Source organism: Phyllostomus hastatus, unplaced genomic scaffold (genome assembly GCF_019186645.2).
Source record: "Phyllostomus hastatus isolate PE091 unplaced genomic scaffold, TTU_PhHast_1.1 phas_contig_209, whole genome shotgun sequence".
NCBI lineage: Eukaryota > Metazoa > Chordata > Mammalia > Chiroptera > Phyllostomidae > Phyllostomus > Phyllostomus hastatus.
The window spans coordinates 12,717,629-12,733,160 of NW_025333735.1; the positions used below are offsets into that span (position 1 = coordinate 12,717,629).

General features: G+C 32.1%; 1 protein-coding gene across 1 annotated transcript in view; it reads left to right on the forward strand.

Annotated features, from left to right (window-relative positions):
* The window catches only part of LRRIQ3 (leucine rich repeats and IQ motif containing 3), a 100,767-nt gene continuing 85,235 nt past the window's right edge, over positions 1 to 15,532 (forward strand). Inside the window, exons 1-3 of the mRNA XM_045835614.1 lie at positions 1 to 11; positions 11,860 to 11,868; positions 14,495 to 14,743. Coding sequence (XP_045691570.1) covers positions 14,495 to 14,743 — 249 coding nt within the window. The 5' untranslated portion in view covers positions 1 to 11; positions 11,860 to 11,868. The remainder of the gene's footprint in view (positions 12 to 11,859; positions 11,869 to 14,494; positions 14,744 to 15,532) is intronic.

Consider the following 15,532-nt stretch of genomic DNA (forward strand, 5'->3'; position numbering starts at 1 on the left):
AGAAGAATGAGGTAATTTTTAAAACCTTGTTTAGATATACTTTGTATACCATGAACTTCACCAATGTTAAGTGAACTACTCAGCGATTTTTAGTGAATTAACTGAGTTGTGCATAATCACCACAATCTAGGTTAAGAACATTTTCATCACCCAATAAGATCCTTTGTGCCCATTCACAGTCAGGTTGTTTTTTATTATTCTAGGAATAATGATGACTGCTTTGTGGGAATCGTAGAGAAGCACAATAACATTTTTCTCTTCGCATTAAAAATTATTTTTCCTTTACTTTTAAATATTCTGTATTTATTTTTTAGTTTTTATTGAATTTATTGGGGTGACTCTGGTTAACAAAATTATACAGGTTTCAGGTGCACAATTCTACAACTCGTCATCTGCACTCTGTATTGTGCATTCAGCATCACAAGTCAAGTTTGTATCCATCACTATTTATCTGCTTAAAATTTTATTTCTCCTTGTTTATTAGAATAAGCTGAAGCTAAATGAAAAGGGTCCTGGATTTTGGACCATGGAGCACATGGAGCATAGCTTGGTTAGTTCGTGAGAGAACTGATATTTTTAAAAATAATTTTTATTTTATTTCTTTTTGTTTTGTGTTTTATTTTTTCACATTTTTTATTGTTGTTCAAGTATAGTTGTCTTCATTTTCCCCTCACCACTCCCCCTCACTCTAGTCATCCCCACTTCCCACCCTTGATCCTAACCTTCTTCGGTTTTGTCCATGTGTCCTTGTTTCTGAAAACCCTTATTACTCATGCTTCACCTCTGTATAACCACTGTTCCTCCCCTTTCTTTCATTGACATAACATAATTACCCAAAGTCCATAGTTTACCTGATGGTTCATTGTTGGGCTTGTGTATCCAGTGGGTTTGGATAAAGTATAAGGACATGAATATATCATTGTAAGTTCTACAGAATAGTTTCACTGCCCTGCAAATCCTCTCTGCTCTGCCTTTTTATCTTCCCCCACCCAAAACCCTGCAACTACTGAACTTTTTATTGTCTCCATAGGTTTTCTGGAATTTATATAGTTGGTATCCTATAGTATGTAGCTTTTTCATATTGAATTCTTTCATTTAGTAATATGCATGTAAGTTTACACTATGTCTTTTATTAGCAATGATAGCTAATTTCTTTTTTTTAGTATTGAGTGCCATTCCATTGTCTGGATGTAGCAGTTTATTCATTCATTCACCTGCTTAAGGTCATCTTGGTTGCTCCCAGGTTTTGTTGACTATGAATAAAACTTTTATATATGTTATGTGCAGTGTTGTGTGTGGAAATGAGTATCCAACTGCTTTGGGTAAATACTAAGACTTGTAATTATTGGATCTTATAGTAAGACTATGTTAACTTAATAAGAAACAGCCAAATTGTCTTCCAAAGTGGCTGTACCATTTCACATTCTTACCAGCAATGAATAAGGACTCCTGTCACTCCGTATTATTTTCAGCATTTGGTGATGTCAGTGATTGGGATTTTGGCCATTCTAATATGTGTTCAATGGTATCTCATTATTGCTTTAATTTGCATTTCTCAGATGATAAATGGTGAGGAGTAACTTTCATATGCTTATTTGCCATTTGTGTATGTTCTTTGGTTAAGTATCTGTTAAGCTATTTGGCCTATTTTAAAATCTTCTTCATTTTCTTATTTAGTTTTAAGAGTTATTTGCATATCTTGGATCAAAGTTGTTGTTTTTTTAAATCAGATTTGTCTTTTGAAAATATTTTCAAGACTTCTGGCAAGATGGAGGCATGGGTGGATGCACCGTACCTCCACGCACAACCAAGATTAGAACAACAACAATTTAGAGGCAGAATAACACCCAGAACTGATAGGGAATTTATCTGAATGGAAGTCGGACAGCCAAGAAGTTGAAGTAGACCCGTACATCCAGACCAGTAGGAGGGGCGGAGAGGAGCAGCTGGGCACACGGGTCGCGGTGCATGGAGGACGGGGAGAACTGGGCGCATAAGGCAACCGGGAGTGTGAAAGGCATCTGGTCTGCACAAGATCGCAGCGGGTGGACCCTGAGTATGCAAGTGGCAGATGGCGGACCCAGTGAGGTGGAGATTGTGGACCAGGGCAGAGCGCATAACCCAGGATCCCAGGGAAGAGACTGAGGTCCCAGGAGAACGGAGCTACCGCCATTGTCCCCCCCGCCATACAACGTCACAATCTAGCAACTGGGGTGCCCAGCCCAGGTGAACACCTAAGGCTCCGCCCCTCACTGTAACAGGAGCAACCAGACCAAAAAAAGAAAGAGAAAGAGAGAGAGAGACAGGTCTCCAACAGAAGAACAGATTAATGCCCCAGGACTCATCCTTTTGAGCGACTAAGAGATAGCCAATCTATCAGATGCACAGTTCAAAACACTGGTGATCAGGAAGCTCACAGAATTAATTGATTTTGGGCGCAAATTAGATGAAAAAACGCAGGTTACCATAAAAGAGATGAAGGAAGATGCATAGACAACCAATAGTGATGGGAAGGAAATCGGGACTCAAAACAATAGAATGGACCAGAAGGAAGAAAAAAGCAACCAAACAGGAAAGAATGGAGAAATAAGAATTCAAAAAAATGAGGAGAAGCTTAGGAACCTCCAGGACATCTTTAAACATTCCAACATCCGAATTATAGGGGTACCAGAAGGGGAAGAGGAAAATCAACAGACTGAACATGTATTTGAACAAATAATAAAGGAGAACTTCCCCATTCTGGCAAAGGAAATAGACTTCCAGGAAGTCCAGGAAGCTCAGAGAGTCCCAAAGAAGTTGGACCCAAGGAGGAACACACCAAGGCACATCATAATTACATTAGCCAAGGTAAAAATGAAGGAGAGAATCCTAGAAGCAGCAAGAGATAAGGACACAGTTACCTACAAAGGAGTTCCCATTAGACTGTCAGCTGATTTCTCAAAAGAGACCTTGCAGGCAAGAAGGGGCTGGAAAGAAGTATTCCAAGTCATGAAAGGCAAGGACCTACATCCAAGATTGCTCTATCCAGGAAAGCTTTCATTTAGAATGGAAGGGCAGATAAAGTGCTTCTCAGATAAGGTCAAGTTAAAGGAGTTCATCATCACCAAGCCCTTATTTTATGAAATGTTAAAGGGACTTATCTAAGAAAAGAAGATTAAAAAAAACATGTATAGTAAAAGGACAGCAAACTCACAATTATTAACAACCACACCTAAAGCAAAACCAAAAGAAACTAAGCAAACAACTAGAACAGGAACAGAACCACAGAAATGGAGATCACATGGAAGGTTAGCAACAGGGGAGTGGGAGGAGGAGAGAGGGGGAAAGGTACAGAGAATAAGTAGCATAGATTGTAGGTTGAAAATAGATAGGGGGATGGTAAGAATAGTATGGGAAATGTAGAAGCTAAAGGACTTATAAGTATGACACATGGACATGACTAAAGGGGGGATATGGGTGGGAGAGGGTGTATAGGGTGAAGGCGAGTGAAGGGGGAAAATGGGACAACTGTAATAGCATAATCAATAAAATATGTTTTTAAAAAAAGAAAATATTTTCTCCCAGTCTGTGACTTCTCTTTTCATTCATTTGACATCATCTTTTTCAAAGCATAATCTTTAATTAAGTTCAGGTTGTAAAATATTTCTTTCACAGGTGATGCTTTTGATATTACATCTAAAAAGTCAGTGTAATACCTAAAGTCATTTAGGTTTTTTTCCTGTTATCTTGTAGGAGTTATATAGTTTTATGGTTTATATTTAGGTCATAGATTCATTTTGAATTAATTTTTCTGGAGTTGTAAAGTCTGTCTACATTCATTTTTTTTTTAATTTCTCGTTTCAGCATAATATGCTGAAAGACTATCTTTTCTTCATTGTGTTGCCTTTGGTCCTTTGTGAAAGATCATAAACACAGGGAACAAACTGATGGTTGCCAGAGGGGTGTCGGGTTGGGGATGTGGGTGAAAAACATGAAGGGATTAAGAATTATAAATTGGCAGTTACAAAACAGTCATAGGGATGTAAAGTATAATATAGAGAATATAGTCAATAATATTATAATAACTGTGTATGGTGCCAGGTAGGTACTTGAAATATCAGGGGGAACACTTTGTAAAGTATATGACTGTCTAGGTGCTGTGCTGTACACCTGAAAATAATATGAATAATATTGAATATAAACCTTAATTTAAAAATTTTAAAACATAAAATATGAAACAATGGAAAAAAAGAATTTTTTAAAGAAATTTTCAGCTATTATTTCTTTTTTAAAAGATATTTATTTATTTATTATTTATTTATTTATTTTTAGAGAGGGGAAGGGAGGAAGAGAGAGACATCAATGTGTGGTTGCCTCTCACATGGCCCCACTGGCCTGTAACCCAGGCATGTTCCATGACTGGGAATTAAACCTGTGATGCTTAGAATTTTTAACAAAAAGTATTAGTGATGGAACAATTGCCTTGTCAAATATCAGAACATAATATTATCTATTTTTGTTAACTAAATATTATCACAAAATGTAATTTGTTTTCTTGCTATTGAGTTTTAAGACAGGGTTTTTTTTATATATATATTTTGGATAACAGTCTCCTATCAGATGTGTCTTCTGCAAGTGCTTTCTCCTAGTCTGTGGCTTATCTTCTATTTCTCTTAATATTGTCTTTTACAGACCAGAAGTTTTAGTTTTAATGAAGCCTATCTTATCAATCATTTCTTTAACGTGTGTTGTCTATTATGTTGTATCTAAAAAGTCATCACCCAAGGTCGTGTATATTTTCTGCTGTTCTATTTGAGGAGTTTCATAGTTTTGTATTTTGTAGTTAGGTCTATGATCTATTTTGAGTTAACTTTTATGAAAAGTGTAAGGCCTGTGTCTAGATTTATTTTGTGTTTGTGGTTGTCCAGTTGTTTTAGCATCATTTGCTGAAGAGACAATCTTTGCTCCATTGTATTGCCTTTGGCCCTTTGTCCAAGATAAGTTAACTATATTGTCTCTGTCTATTTCTGAGCTCTCTATTTTGTTACATTGATCCATCTTTTTAAAATACAACACTGTCTTGACTATTATAACTTTATAATATAGTCTTGGCAGTAGGGTAGTGTTATATTCCTCTAACTTTGTTTTTTTCTTCAATATTATGTTAGATATTGTGAATGTGTTGCTCCGCAAAAATCAGTTTTTAGAATCAGTTTTAGAATCAGTTTTTTGGTATTGATAAAATAATTTGCTAAAATATTGAATGGGATTGCATTGAATCTATAGATCAAATGGGAAAGATCTGACATCTTGACAATATTGACTCTTCCTATTCTTGAACATGCAGTCTCTTGCCATTTATTTAGTTCTTCTTTAATTTGCTCATTAGCATTTTTCTGTTTTCCTCCTGTGGATCTTGTACATATTCTGTTACATTTATGCCTAAATATTTTATTTTATGAGGTTCTAGTATAAATGGTATTGTGTTTTTCATTTCAAATTCTACTAGATCATTGCTAGTATATAGGGTAACAATTGACTTGTGTTAACCTTGAATCTGCAGCCTTACTACAAGCACTTATTAATTCAGGAGGGGTTTTTTTGTTGATTTTTTTTTTATTTTCTACATAAACAATTATGTCTCTGTGAACAAAGACAGTTTTGTTTTCTGCTTCCCAATCTATACACTTTTATTTTTTGTTTTATTGTGTTAACTAGGATTTTCAATATGATGTTGAAAAGCAGTGGTGAGATGATATAGCCTTACCTTGAACCTCATCTTAGTGGAAAAGCTTATAGTTTCTCACCATTAAGTATGATGTTAGCTGTAGATTTTTGGTAGATTTTGTTTATCAAGTTGAAGAAATTCTCCTCTATTCCTAGTTTACTGAGAGATTTTATCATGAATGTGTATTGGATTTTGTCAAATACTTTTTCTGCATTCATTGATATGATCATGTGATTTTTCTTTTTAAGTCTGTTAGTGTGATGATAACATTAATTGGTTTTTGAATATTGAGCTACTTTTGCATACCTGGGATAAATTTCACTTAGTAGAAGGAGAGTGATTATTTTTTTCTGCATTGTTGGATTTGATTTACTAAATTTTTTTGAGGACTTGTGCATCTGTTTTCATGAGAAATATTGGTCTGTAGTTCTGTTTTTAATTTAATCTTTATTGCATTTTTTTCATTACCGTTTAGTCCCCTTTCCCCCGAGCAATCACCACACTGTTGTCCATGTCTATGAGTCTTTTTCTTTTTGCTCAATTCCTCTGTCTCCCCAGTCTCCAACCCCTTTCCCCAGATGTCATCCTGCTCTCCATCTTTGTAGTTCTCTTTTCTTATAATGTCTTTGTCAGACCTGAGTATTTGGATAATGCTAGCCTCATAGAATAAGTTAGAAACTATTCCTTTTGCTTTTACACTTTGAAAGATACTATAGAGAATTGGTAAAATGTCTTTCTTACATTTTTGTAGAATTCTCCACTGAACCCTTCTGGGACTGGTGCTTTCTGTTTTGGAATGCTGTTAGTTATTGATTCAATTCCTTTCATATGTATAGACTTGTTAAGATTGTCTGTTTATTCTTGCATGAATTTTGGCTTTCAAGGAATGAGTAATTTTAATCTAGGTTATCAAATTTGTATACATGGAGTTGTTTGTAGTGCCTCTTTATTATCCTTCTAATGTTTGTGGGATCTGAAGCATTGTTTCCTCTTTAATTTCTGACATTAATACCTTGTGTTTTCTCTCTTATTTCTTTGCCTGGCTAAAGGTTTATCAATTTCATTGATCTTTTCAAAGAATCAACTTTGGGTTTACTGATTTTTCTATTGATTTCCTGTTTTCCATTTCATTGAATTTCGCTCTCATTCTTTTTATTTTCTTCTGCTTACTTTGGATTTAATTTACTCTTTTTTTCTAGTCTCTTAAGGTAGAAAATTTAAATTATTGCTTTTAGATATTTCTTATTTTGTAACATATGCCTTTAATGATATAAATTTTCCTTTAAGCACTGCTTTTGCTGCATCCTACATGTGTTTTATTTTTATTTAGTTAACAGTATTTTAAAATTTATATTGAGATCCTTTTTAGTACATGTATTATTCAGAAATGTATTATTTCCACATCTTTTGGGACTTTCCAGCTATCTTTCTGTTATTGGTGTCTAGTTTAATTCCATCGTGATTTGAGGAAGACGATGTATGATTTTTATTTTTTTGAGTTTGATAAGATAGCCCAGAATTTGGTGTATTTTGGCAAATGTTTCATGTGAGCTTTTAATGAATGTGTATGTTGTTGTTATTGCATGAAGTAGTTTGTATATTTCAATTATACCCATTTGATTCATGGTGTTGTTGAGTCAACTATGTCCCTACTGATTTTCTGTCTGCTGCATTTGTCCATTTTAGATAGAGGGGTATTGAAGTCTCCAGTTATGAAAGTTGATTCATCTGCTTCTTCTTGCAGTTCTATCAGTTTTGCTTCATATACTTTTACCTCTGTTGTTAGGTGCATAAACTTTATTGATTGTTATGTCTTCTTGAAGAAATGATCTTGTTATCATTCCACAATGCCTTTGTCCTTGATTACATTCCTTGCTTTAAAGTATGTTCTTTCTGAAGTTAGTATGACTTTTCCTGATTTCTTTTTACTAGTGTTACTATAGTGTATCTTTCTCCATCACTTTATTTCAATGCCTTTATATTTAAAGTGAATTTCTTGTGGACAACATATAATTGGATCTTTTTTTTCTCTGTTTCCTTTGATGACATCTCTTTTAACTGGTGCATGTACACCATTGATGTTCATACTAATTATTTATACAGTTGGAATATTATTTGTCCTGCTTTCCACAGTTTTCTATTTGTTGCCATTGTTCTTTTGTAATTATTTTTGTCTTCTGCTCTTTTTCTACTTTTTCTAGTTTTAATTGAACATTGGATGTTATTCCGTTTTATATATCCTTTCTTAGCATATGCGCTATAGTTCTTATTTTATCTTCTTAACTGTCTTAAAGTTTGCTGTACACATTTACAACTAATTAAGTTTCATTTATATAAATAACATTATATCCATTCCCAGGTAGTGTAAGTATATTATATTAAGAAAATAAATCTATTTCCTCTCTTCCATCTCATATATAATTGCTGTCTTTAATTTTACATATGTAAGCATCCATATGTATGTATATGTGATACATGAGCATAGGTAATTACATACATTGTTTGCTATTGGTATTTTGACTAGTTTTATGTTGGTAAATCAATTAGGAATAAAAAAAGAAAATACTTTCATTTTACCTACACTTATTTTTTAACCATTGCTCTTCTTCACTTTTTTGTGGAGCTGAGTATATGAACTGTATTTTATTCCTTTCCTCTAAAGAATTCTTTTAACAGTTCTTACAAGGCAGGTCTGCCAACAATGAGTGCTCTCAGTGTTTGTCTGCCCGAGTCTTTATTTGTCCATCACCAAGAAGGGTTATTTCACAGGGTACAGAATTTTTTGGTTTTTTTTGTCTCAACACTTTATTTCACTCACCGTCTTCCCACTTGGATGGTTTCCTACAATTAGAGCATAATTAGAATCAGCTCTAATTCCTTTTTTTTTTTAAGATTTTATTTATTTATTTTTACAGAGGGAAGGGAGGGAGATAGAGAGAGAGAGAGACATCGATGTGTGGTTGCTGGGGGGTGTGGCCTGCAACCTAGGCATGTACCCTGACTGGGAATCGAACTTGCGATGCTTTGGTTCACAGTCCATGCTCAATTCACTGAGCTATGCCAGCCAGGGCTCTAATTCTTATTTATTTATTTTTTTTTGTAGAAAAGGTCTTTCTTCTGGCTGTTTTTCATGAAGTAGTTTTATCTTTTATTTCCTGAAGCTTCCTTACTTTTTTGCAGGGTATCTGGAATGGACTATACAATAACAAATATAATATACTTGTCACAAGATAAGCATGAGACTTTATTTGTAGAAGGTGAAAAATATAAATTAGGATAACCAATAAGTAAATACAGTTTATTACTTTTAATAAAAATATATTAACAATATAACTTTAGAATGTCTGTTTTAGGAGTATTAACCATTGTTGTTTAGGTTAGAAGAAACAAATGCTTGCTGTTCTAAATTTTTCTTATTAAGAGGTTGTGATTTCTGTGCAGATGTTTTTCTGGATGTTTTGAGTACTTTTCATTGTTGTATATCCATCTTCTGGCTCATCAACTTTTAATTTTGTCTGGCTTATGTTTTTATAGTCTACATATGTGTATTAAAAATAAAAGTTGAAAACTGGTATTTTTGAAAAAGCTTTAGTAAAACAAACATGTAGCCTTCTAAATTTTGGAAAATGAATATATTTAAACAGGAAAAAATAAAATATCTTGATTATAAGTGAATTTTGAGTTCTTATTCCAAAAGACTTTTCATGTTACTTGAAAACATGTGGAATATGTGATAAAAGTATAATGTTTCAAAGAATCAAGGTCATTTATATTAACTTATAAACCTGTGAGACTTTATTTTCACTTGCCAGAAGTATCCCTCTTCTTCATTTTTAAAGGAAATGTGTGTAATAAAAAATCAAGTTTTTATCCAAACAGGATTGATTCAACAAATCTGTTGACCAAATAAAAAGTATTTGTAAGATATAATTGCTATGTTTATGATGGTCTTAAATTTATTGTACATTCTAAATTAAAACAAAAATATTATTATTTATAATTCTTAAAGTTAGATAGTTGAAAATAAACTTTATTTTTATGCCCTTTTCATGATTTTATTTTATATGAAGTATCTCAGTAGCTATTGTGATAATTTTGGTGTGCAGGGTCCAAAATTCCATTCCATTTAGTGCTTTCAAAATGAGTTACTGAAACACAGATAGACCATCAAGCCTAACATTATATTTTAATATGCTTTTAACTTAATATAGTATGGTATTGCTATTCTTAAGTATGTAAAATTTCAGTGAATGAGTGTGATGTATAGAGATCATTGACATAATCAGCAAAGTATTTCTTTGAAAATACCTTTTTATATTAATTATATATTAATTTGTAATGAAAATAAAAACAGAATAAAGATGCTTTACTTTTCAATATTTAATTTAGTTTTTCATTAATTATAACCTTGTATAGTTCCCTTTTATGTATTTGCCATGACTTTTTTAAATGGCATACATTGGAAATAAAGATGATACTTGGAATTGATATACAGTGTATTTTAGAAAAACTTGGTTTTCACAGGGTAATTAAAAATGTATGATAATTTTAAATTAAGTAGTACTTCAGTTGACACATTTGCTAATGAAAGATTTACTGACAATGATACTGACTTTTTTAAATTACGGAACTTATTTGAAGCTGTAATTGAACCCTGATGCTTTCTCTAATGTGTTGCTGTACTTAAACTAAATGCCTTTGAGTATTTTGCCTTTTGAATATTATATTATTATTTAAACTTGATGTTGTACACAGTCACATGAACATTTCACAAAAGAATTGTAAAATTATCAAATTCTAAAAGAAGCAAAAGTACCTGGATTTCCTTTAATGGCCAATTGTTTACAGTTTGAAAGCCATTGATCTGGCTGATGTGGCTCAGTGGATTGAGTGCTGACCTGCGAACCAAAGAGTCACTGGCTCCCAGTCTAGGGTACATACCTTGGTTGTGGGTTAGATACCTGGTAAGGGGCGTGTGAGAGGCAAACATACATTGATGTTTCTCTCCCTCTCTTTCACCCTCCCTTCTGCTCTCTAAAAATAAATAAATAAAATCTTTAATAAATTAAATTTGGAAGCAATTGGAAAACAGGCTTTGAAATAGGTAGAGGAGAAGACACCAAATGCAATGGTTTTTATCTTCCCTTGGTGGGCAGTATAATTATTTGGCCCCATAGCTGCAGAGATAAAATTCAGTAGGTATGTATGACATGAAGCCTGAGAATTTGTGTTATTGTAGTTATTCTGATGTGCAATAAAAATGAGAAACAAAGTTAATGTTGCATGAGGTAGTATAAAACAATATATGAAACATTTCACTTACCTAAAATGATTGGGATATGTGACAGACTATTTAACTGAATAGTCTGAATAACTGAGTCATACTTTATATTGTGAATGTGGAATACTAGTTCTTAAAGAAGTGGAGAAATGATCTACTACATTTTTTATGTACTTACTAATCATATGTTCATCTTTCTTTGGATAGCAGCAACTCAATATTATATAACAATGTTCTATTCTGGAATTTGAAAAGTATAATCATTGTTTATATAATGGCAAATAAATACCATTGGTGGAAGTGAACATTGATGCAGTAGAGAACATAATATGAATTAGCCTAGTATATGAGATTAATTCATTGTAAGAGTGCATATTTTAGAATTCATGTTACTCCAACTAAAAACTTTGAGAATAGTTTAAAAGTTAAAATATATGAAAAAAATAAGTTAATCAGAACTCAAAAACATATTTGCAGGAGTCTGAGATGAGATTCAGTGTTTAAGCATTAAATTCACTCTGAATGACCCTACAGATAAGGAAGAAATACACTTGGGGGTAAGGTTTCTTATGATATGATAAAAGCAGCCAGAAAGAGTGGTGACATATCACCCCTCCCTAAAGGTCTGAAAGACAAATGAAGAATTTATTGTTTTTATCACAAATGTCCTTCATATGATCTGATTATATTCATTTTCATAGAATCAGGTATTCATAGAGACTTCTGGAATGAAGTAATGACAAAATATGTCCCCATCTCAAATATGTGATAATATTATTGAGGGTTATAACTTTTTACCAGTATATTTATTGAAAATGTATTCATTTACTTTTCTTCTGCTTCCTTTGGATTTAATTTGTACTTTATCCAGTTTCCTAAGGTACAACCTTAGATTATTGATTTTACATCTTTTCTAATATATTAATTCAATGCTATAAATTACCTTTTAAGTACTGCTTTCACTGCATGGCACACATTTTGAAAAGGTGAATTTTCATTTAGTTCAAAATATTTTAAAATTTCTCTTGTAATTTCTTCCTTGACCCACATGTTATTTAGAAGTATGTATTTTAATCTTAATGTATTTTGGGATTTTCCAACTATCTTTCTATTATTGATATCTACTCTAATTCCACTGTGGTATGAAAGAACACTGTATGGTATCTCTTCTTATAAATTTTTTAAGATATATTTTATGGCCCAGAATGTGGTCTATCTGACTTGAGAATAATGTATAATCTACTGGTGTTGAATGGAGTAATAGTTATCAGTTATCCACTTGGCTAATGGTGCTGTGGACATCAGCTATCTCCTTACCGATTTTCTGCCTGCTGGATGCATCCATTTCTGATAGCAGGATGTGCAAGTCTCGAATTATAGTAGAGGATTCATCTTGTTCTTCTTTCTAATTTTCTGTTTTACATCAGGTGTTTTGATGCTATGTTTAAACACATACAGATTAAGGACTGTTAAGCCTCTTGTAAAGTTGTCCCTTGTTATCATTTTGTAATGCACCTCTTTACCCTTGATTATTTTCCTTGCTCTGAAGTCTGCTCTGTTTGAAACACTATAGCTTCAGCAGCTTTTTTCAGATTGGTGCTGGCATGGTATGTCTTTTTACATCGCTTTACTTTTTATTGTTTACTTTTTTTTAAATGTGTCCCACTGAAGAATAAATATTTTAATTGAAGCTTAATTCACATTCATATGCCATAAAAGTCACCTTTTTAAAGTGTAAATTCAGTGAAAAAATATTTTAAGACAAAAACAATAACTTGTTTGTCAAAACTTCTTCATATTGCTGCATTCTACATGATCAGCTTTGATGCTTTCATAGTGTGAAATGCTTCCATTGACTACATTACAATATTTCATTTAGTTAATACCACCTTTTAAGACATTTAGGACATATCATATTTTTGCTATTATATACCATATTCAATGAATTCCTATGTAGCATCATCTTTTTCATATCCATGTTATTTCTTATATTATACATTTTATTACAGTATAACTGACATTATATTAATTTTATACATGCAACATAATGATTAATATTTGCATATCACAACAAAAATTCTAGTTCACATCTGTCACCATATATAGTTACAAAATTATTTTTTGTTGTCATGAGAATTTTTAAGATTTACTTTCTTAAATATGTTAAAATATTCAGTACATTATTGTTAACTGTAGCACCAAGCTGTACATTACATCCCATGATTTACTTTTTTTTATAAAATTGGATGTCTTATAACAATTCTACCACACTAATGCAATGTGTTAATAGGAAAATTTTGTGTTTAAGGTGGAGTATGAAGGAGTATAAATTCCTTGGTCCACAGTCCAAAGCCTCTGATAAAGTAGATGTGATGTAAGACCCAGGAAATCTGCCTTTATTATTTTTTAAGTGATTGATATTTAGAGTTTGAGGATTATAGTTCTAGCCCTTGGCTAGTATGTGAAAAGTAGCCAGCCATTTATAGAGTGCAAGGTTCTACCTGGATTTTCACATAGATTCTCATTTGGATTATGCTGACCCAGTTTGCCTCCACATGGTAAAAATAGATTTTTCCAGGGGGGGAGTGGTTAATTTTAACCAAACACTCAGATTGGTCACTTGAGCTCACATATTCTCTTCTAAATTATCACTTGGTTACTGACTGCCTTTAATGAAAGCTGAAATTACCCACGGTAAGGGAAATTTCATATATATAATAAATACTATATAAAATTACATCAAAAAGCACTGAGCCAGAAGTTTAGATAAACTTGGTCAAATTTGAAACAATTAGAATTCTAGGTTTTAATTGCTTAATAGAATTAAATATAGCATGGGTCAAAGTAGGTTTACAGTTTTGAGAAAGCAAAAGAGTTTATTCTCATCATTATTTATTAATTATTGTATTATTTTCCAAATGAACAACTGTAAACCTACTTTTGCCCCACCATGTATAATGAGATTGCTAATTATCTCTTTAGAAAATAGATATTTGTTACAGTTGAAGTCCTGCATTGCACCTTAATTTTACTTAGCTGCATTTTTAAGTCCCTCCAACAAAAAGTACCACTTTCCTGACGTAAGAGTTAGTAATTCAAAACACTTCTTTATTTAAAAGATCTTTTAACAAAAAATATTATACAAGGTATGCTAAGGTGTACTTTTCCTTGTTTGTTTTAGATGTCTTGTTAAGATGTGATGTTTTTGTATCAACTATTTCACTGAATTCCATTTTCTCTAAGTATTTTGGGAAAAAGGAAGTATTTCTTCCTCTTATTGGTTAGTTTATTGGTGAAAACAACAATATATTTTTGAGTTGTTATATAAATGTTAGACATTTAAGATGCCCTGAGATAGATCTTATGGGAATTAGATTTTTTAAAAAAATTAACTTATTTTCTACCCATTTTTACTCTTACTATCTATTAGCAAATGTTTTGTTTTCATATAGGGTTATTTTTGGAAGTTCAAAAAACTTTTGAAAGAAATTTACCATTTTTTCTAGATGTTTCATGGAACTATCACAGAAGAGCTAATCAGTCATGAAGAATGGAGTCACTATAATCAAAACATAATAGAAGATCAGAAAGATTTTGTTTTTGTGAAGTTCAATGGTCTTCATTTAAAATCTATGGAAAATTTGCAGTCTTGTATTTCTCTTAGAGTATGCATATTCTCAAACAATTTTATTACAGATATCAGTGCACTTCAGAGTTGTATAAAATTAGTCAAACTTGATCTCCATGGAAATCAGGTAAGCAATAGCCATTTCAGATATTTTCATATAAATGAAATTATGTTTAATAAGCACTATCTATTTACAATATATCTCACAGATAGACTTTCATATAAAATATAAACAAAAACTTAAATAAAATACAAAATGTAGAAACAAAATTTCAAATATAAGCAAATATTTTAAATGAAAAACATATAAATAAACTGTGATTTTTTTTATTTCTTAAATCCACAGTCTGGATTAAGAATACTTCTTAATTATTTTTTAGATGACATATAACTTATCTATAACATTATATTAGTTTCATGTGTACAACAGAGTGACTCAATATTTGTCCATATTGTGAAATGATCACTGCAATATTCCACTTAACATTTGTCACCACATTGTTACACAGCAGACGTATAATTTTCAAATGTTTTCTTCTATTTGATCAGTTGCAATTGCATTTTAGTGATGGTTTCCTTTGCTATGAAGAGCTTTTAATTTTTATGTCATTCCACTTGTTTATTTTTTGCTTTTGTAGCCTTTTTTCTTGTTTTTTTATTAAAAATATGTATCACCAACATCACTAAGAACTATTTCAGGGAGCTCTCTGCCTATCTTTTCTGCTAGAATTTTTATGGTTCCAGGTCTTACATTCAAGGCTTTATTCCATTTTTGTATGTAATATGTGATATTGTTCCAAGTTTTATTCTTTGGTATGTGTCTGTCCAGTTTTCCCAGCATTGTTTATTGATGAGACTGTCCTTTCCATCTTGTATATTCTTGGCTCCTTTGTTGCAAATCAAATGACTATATATA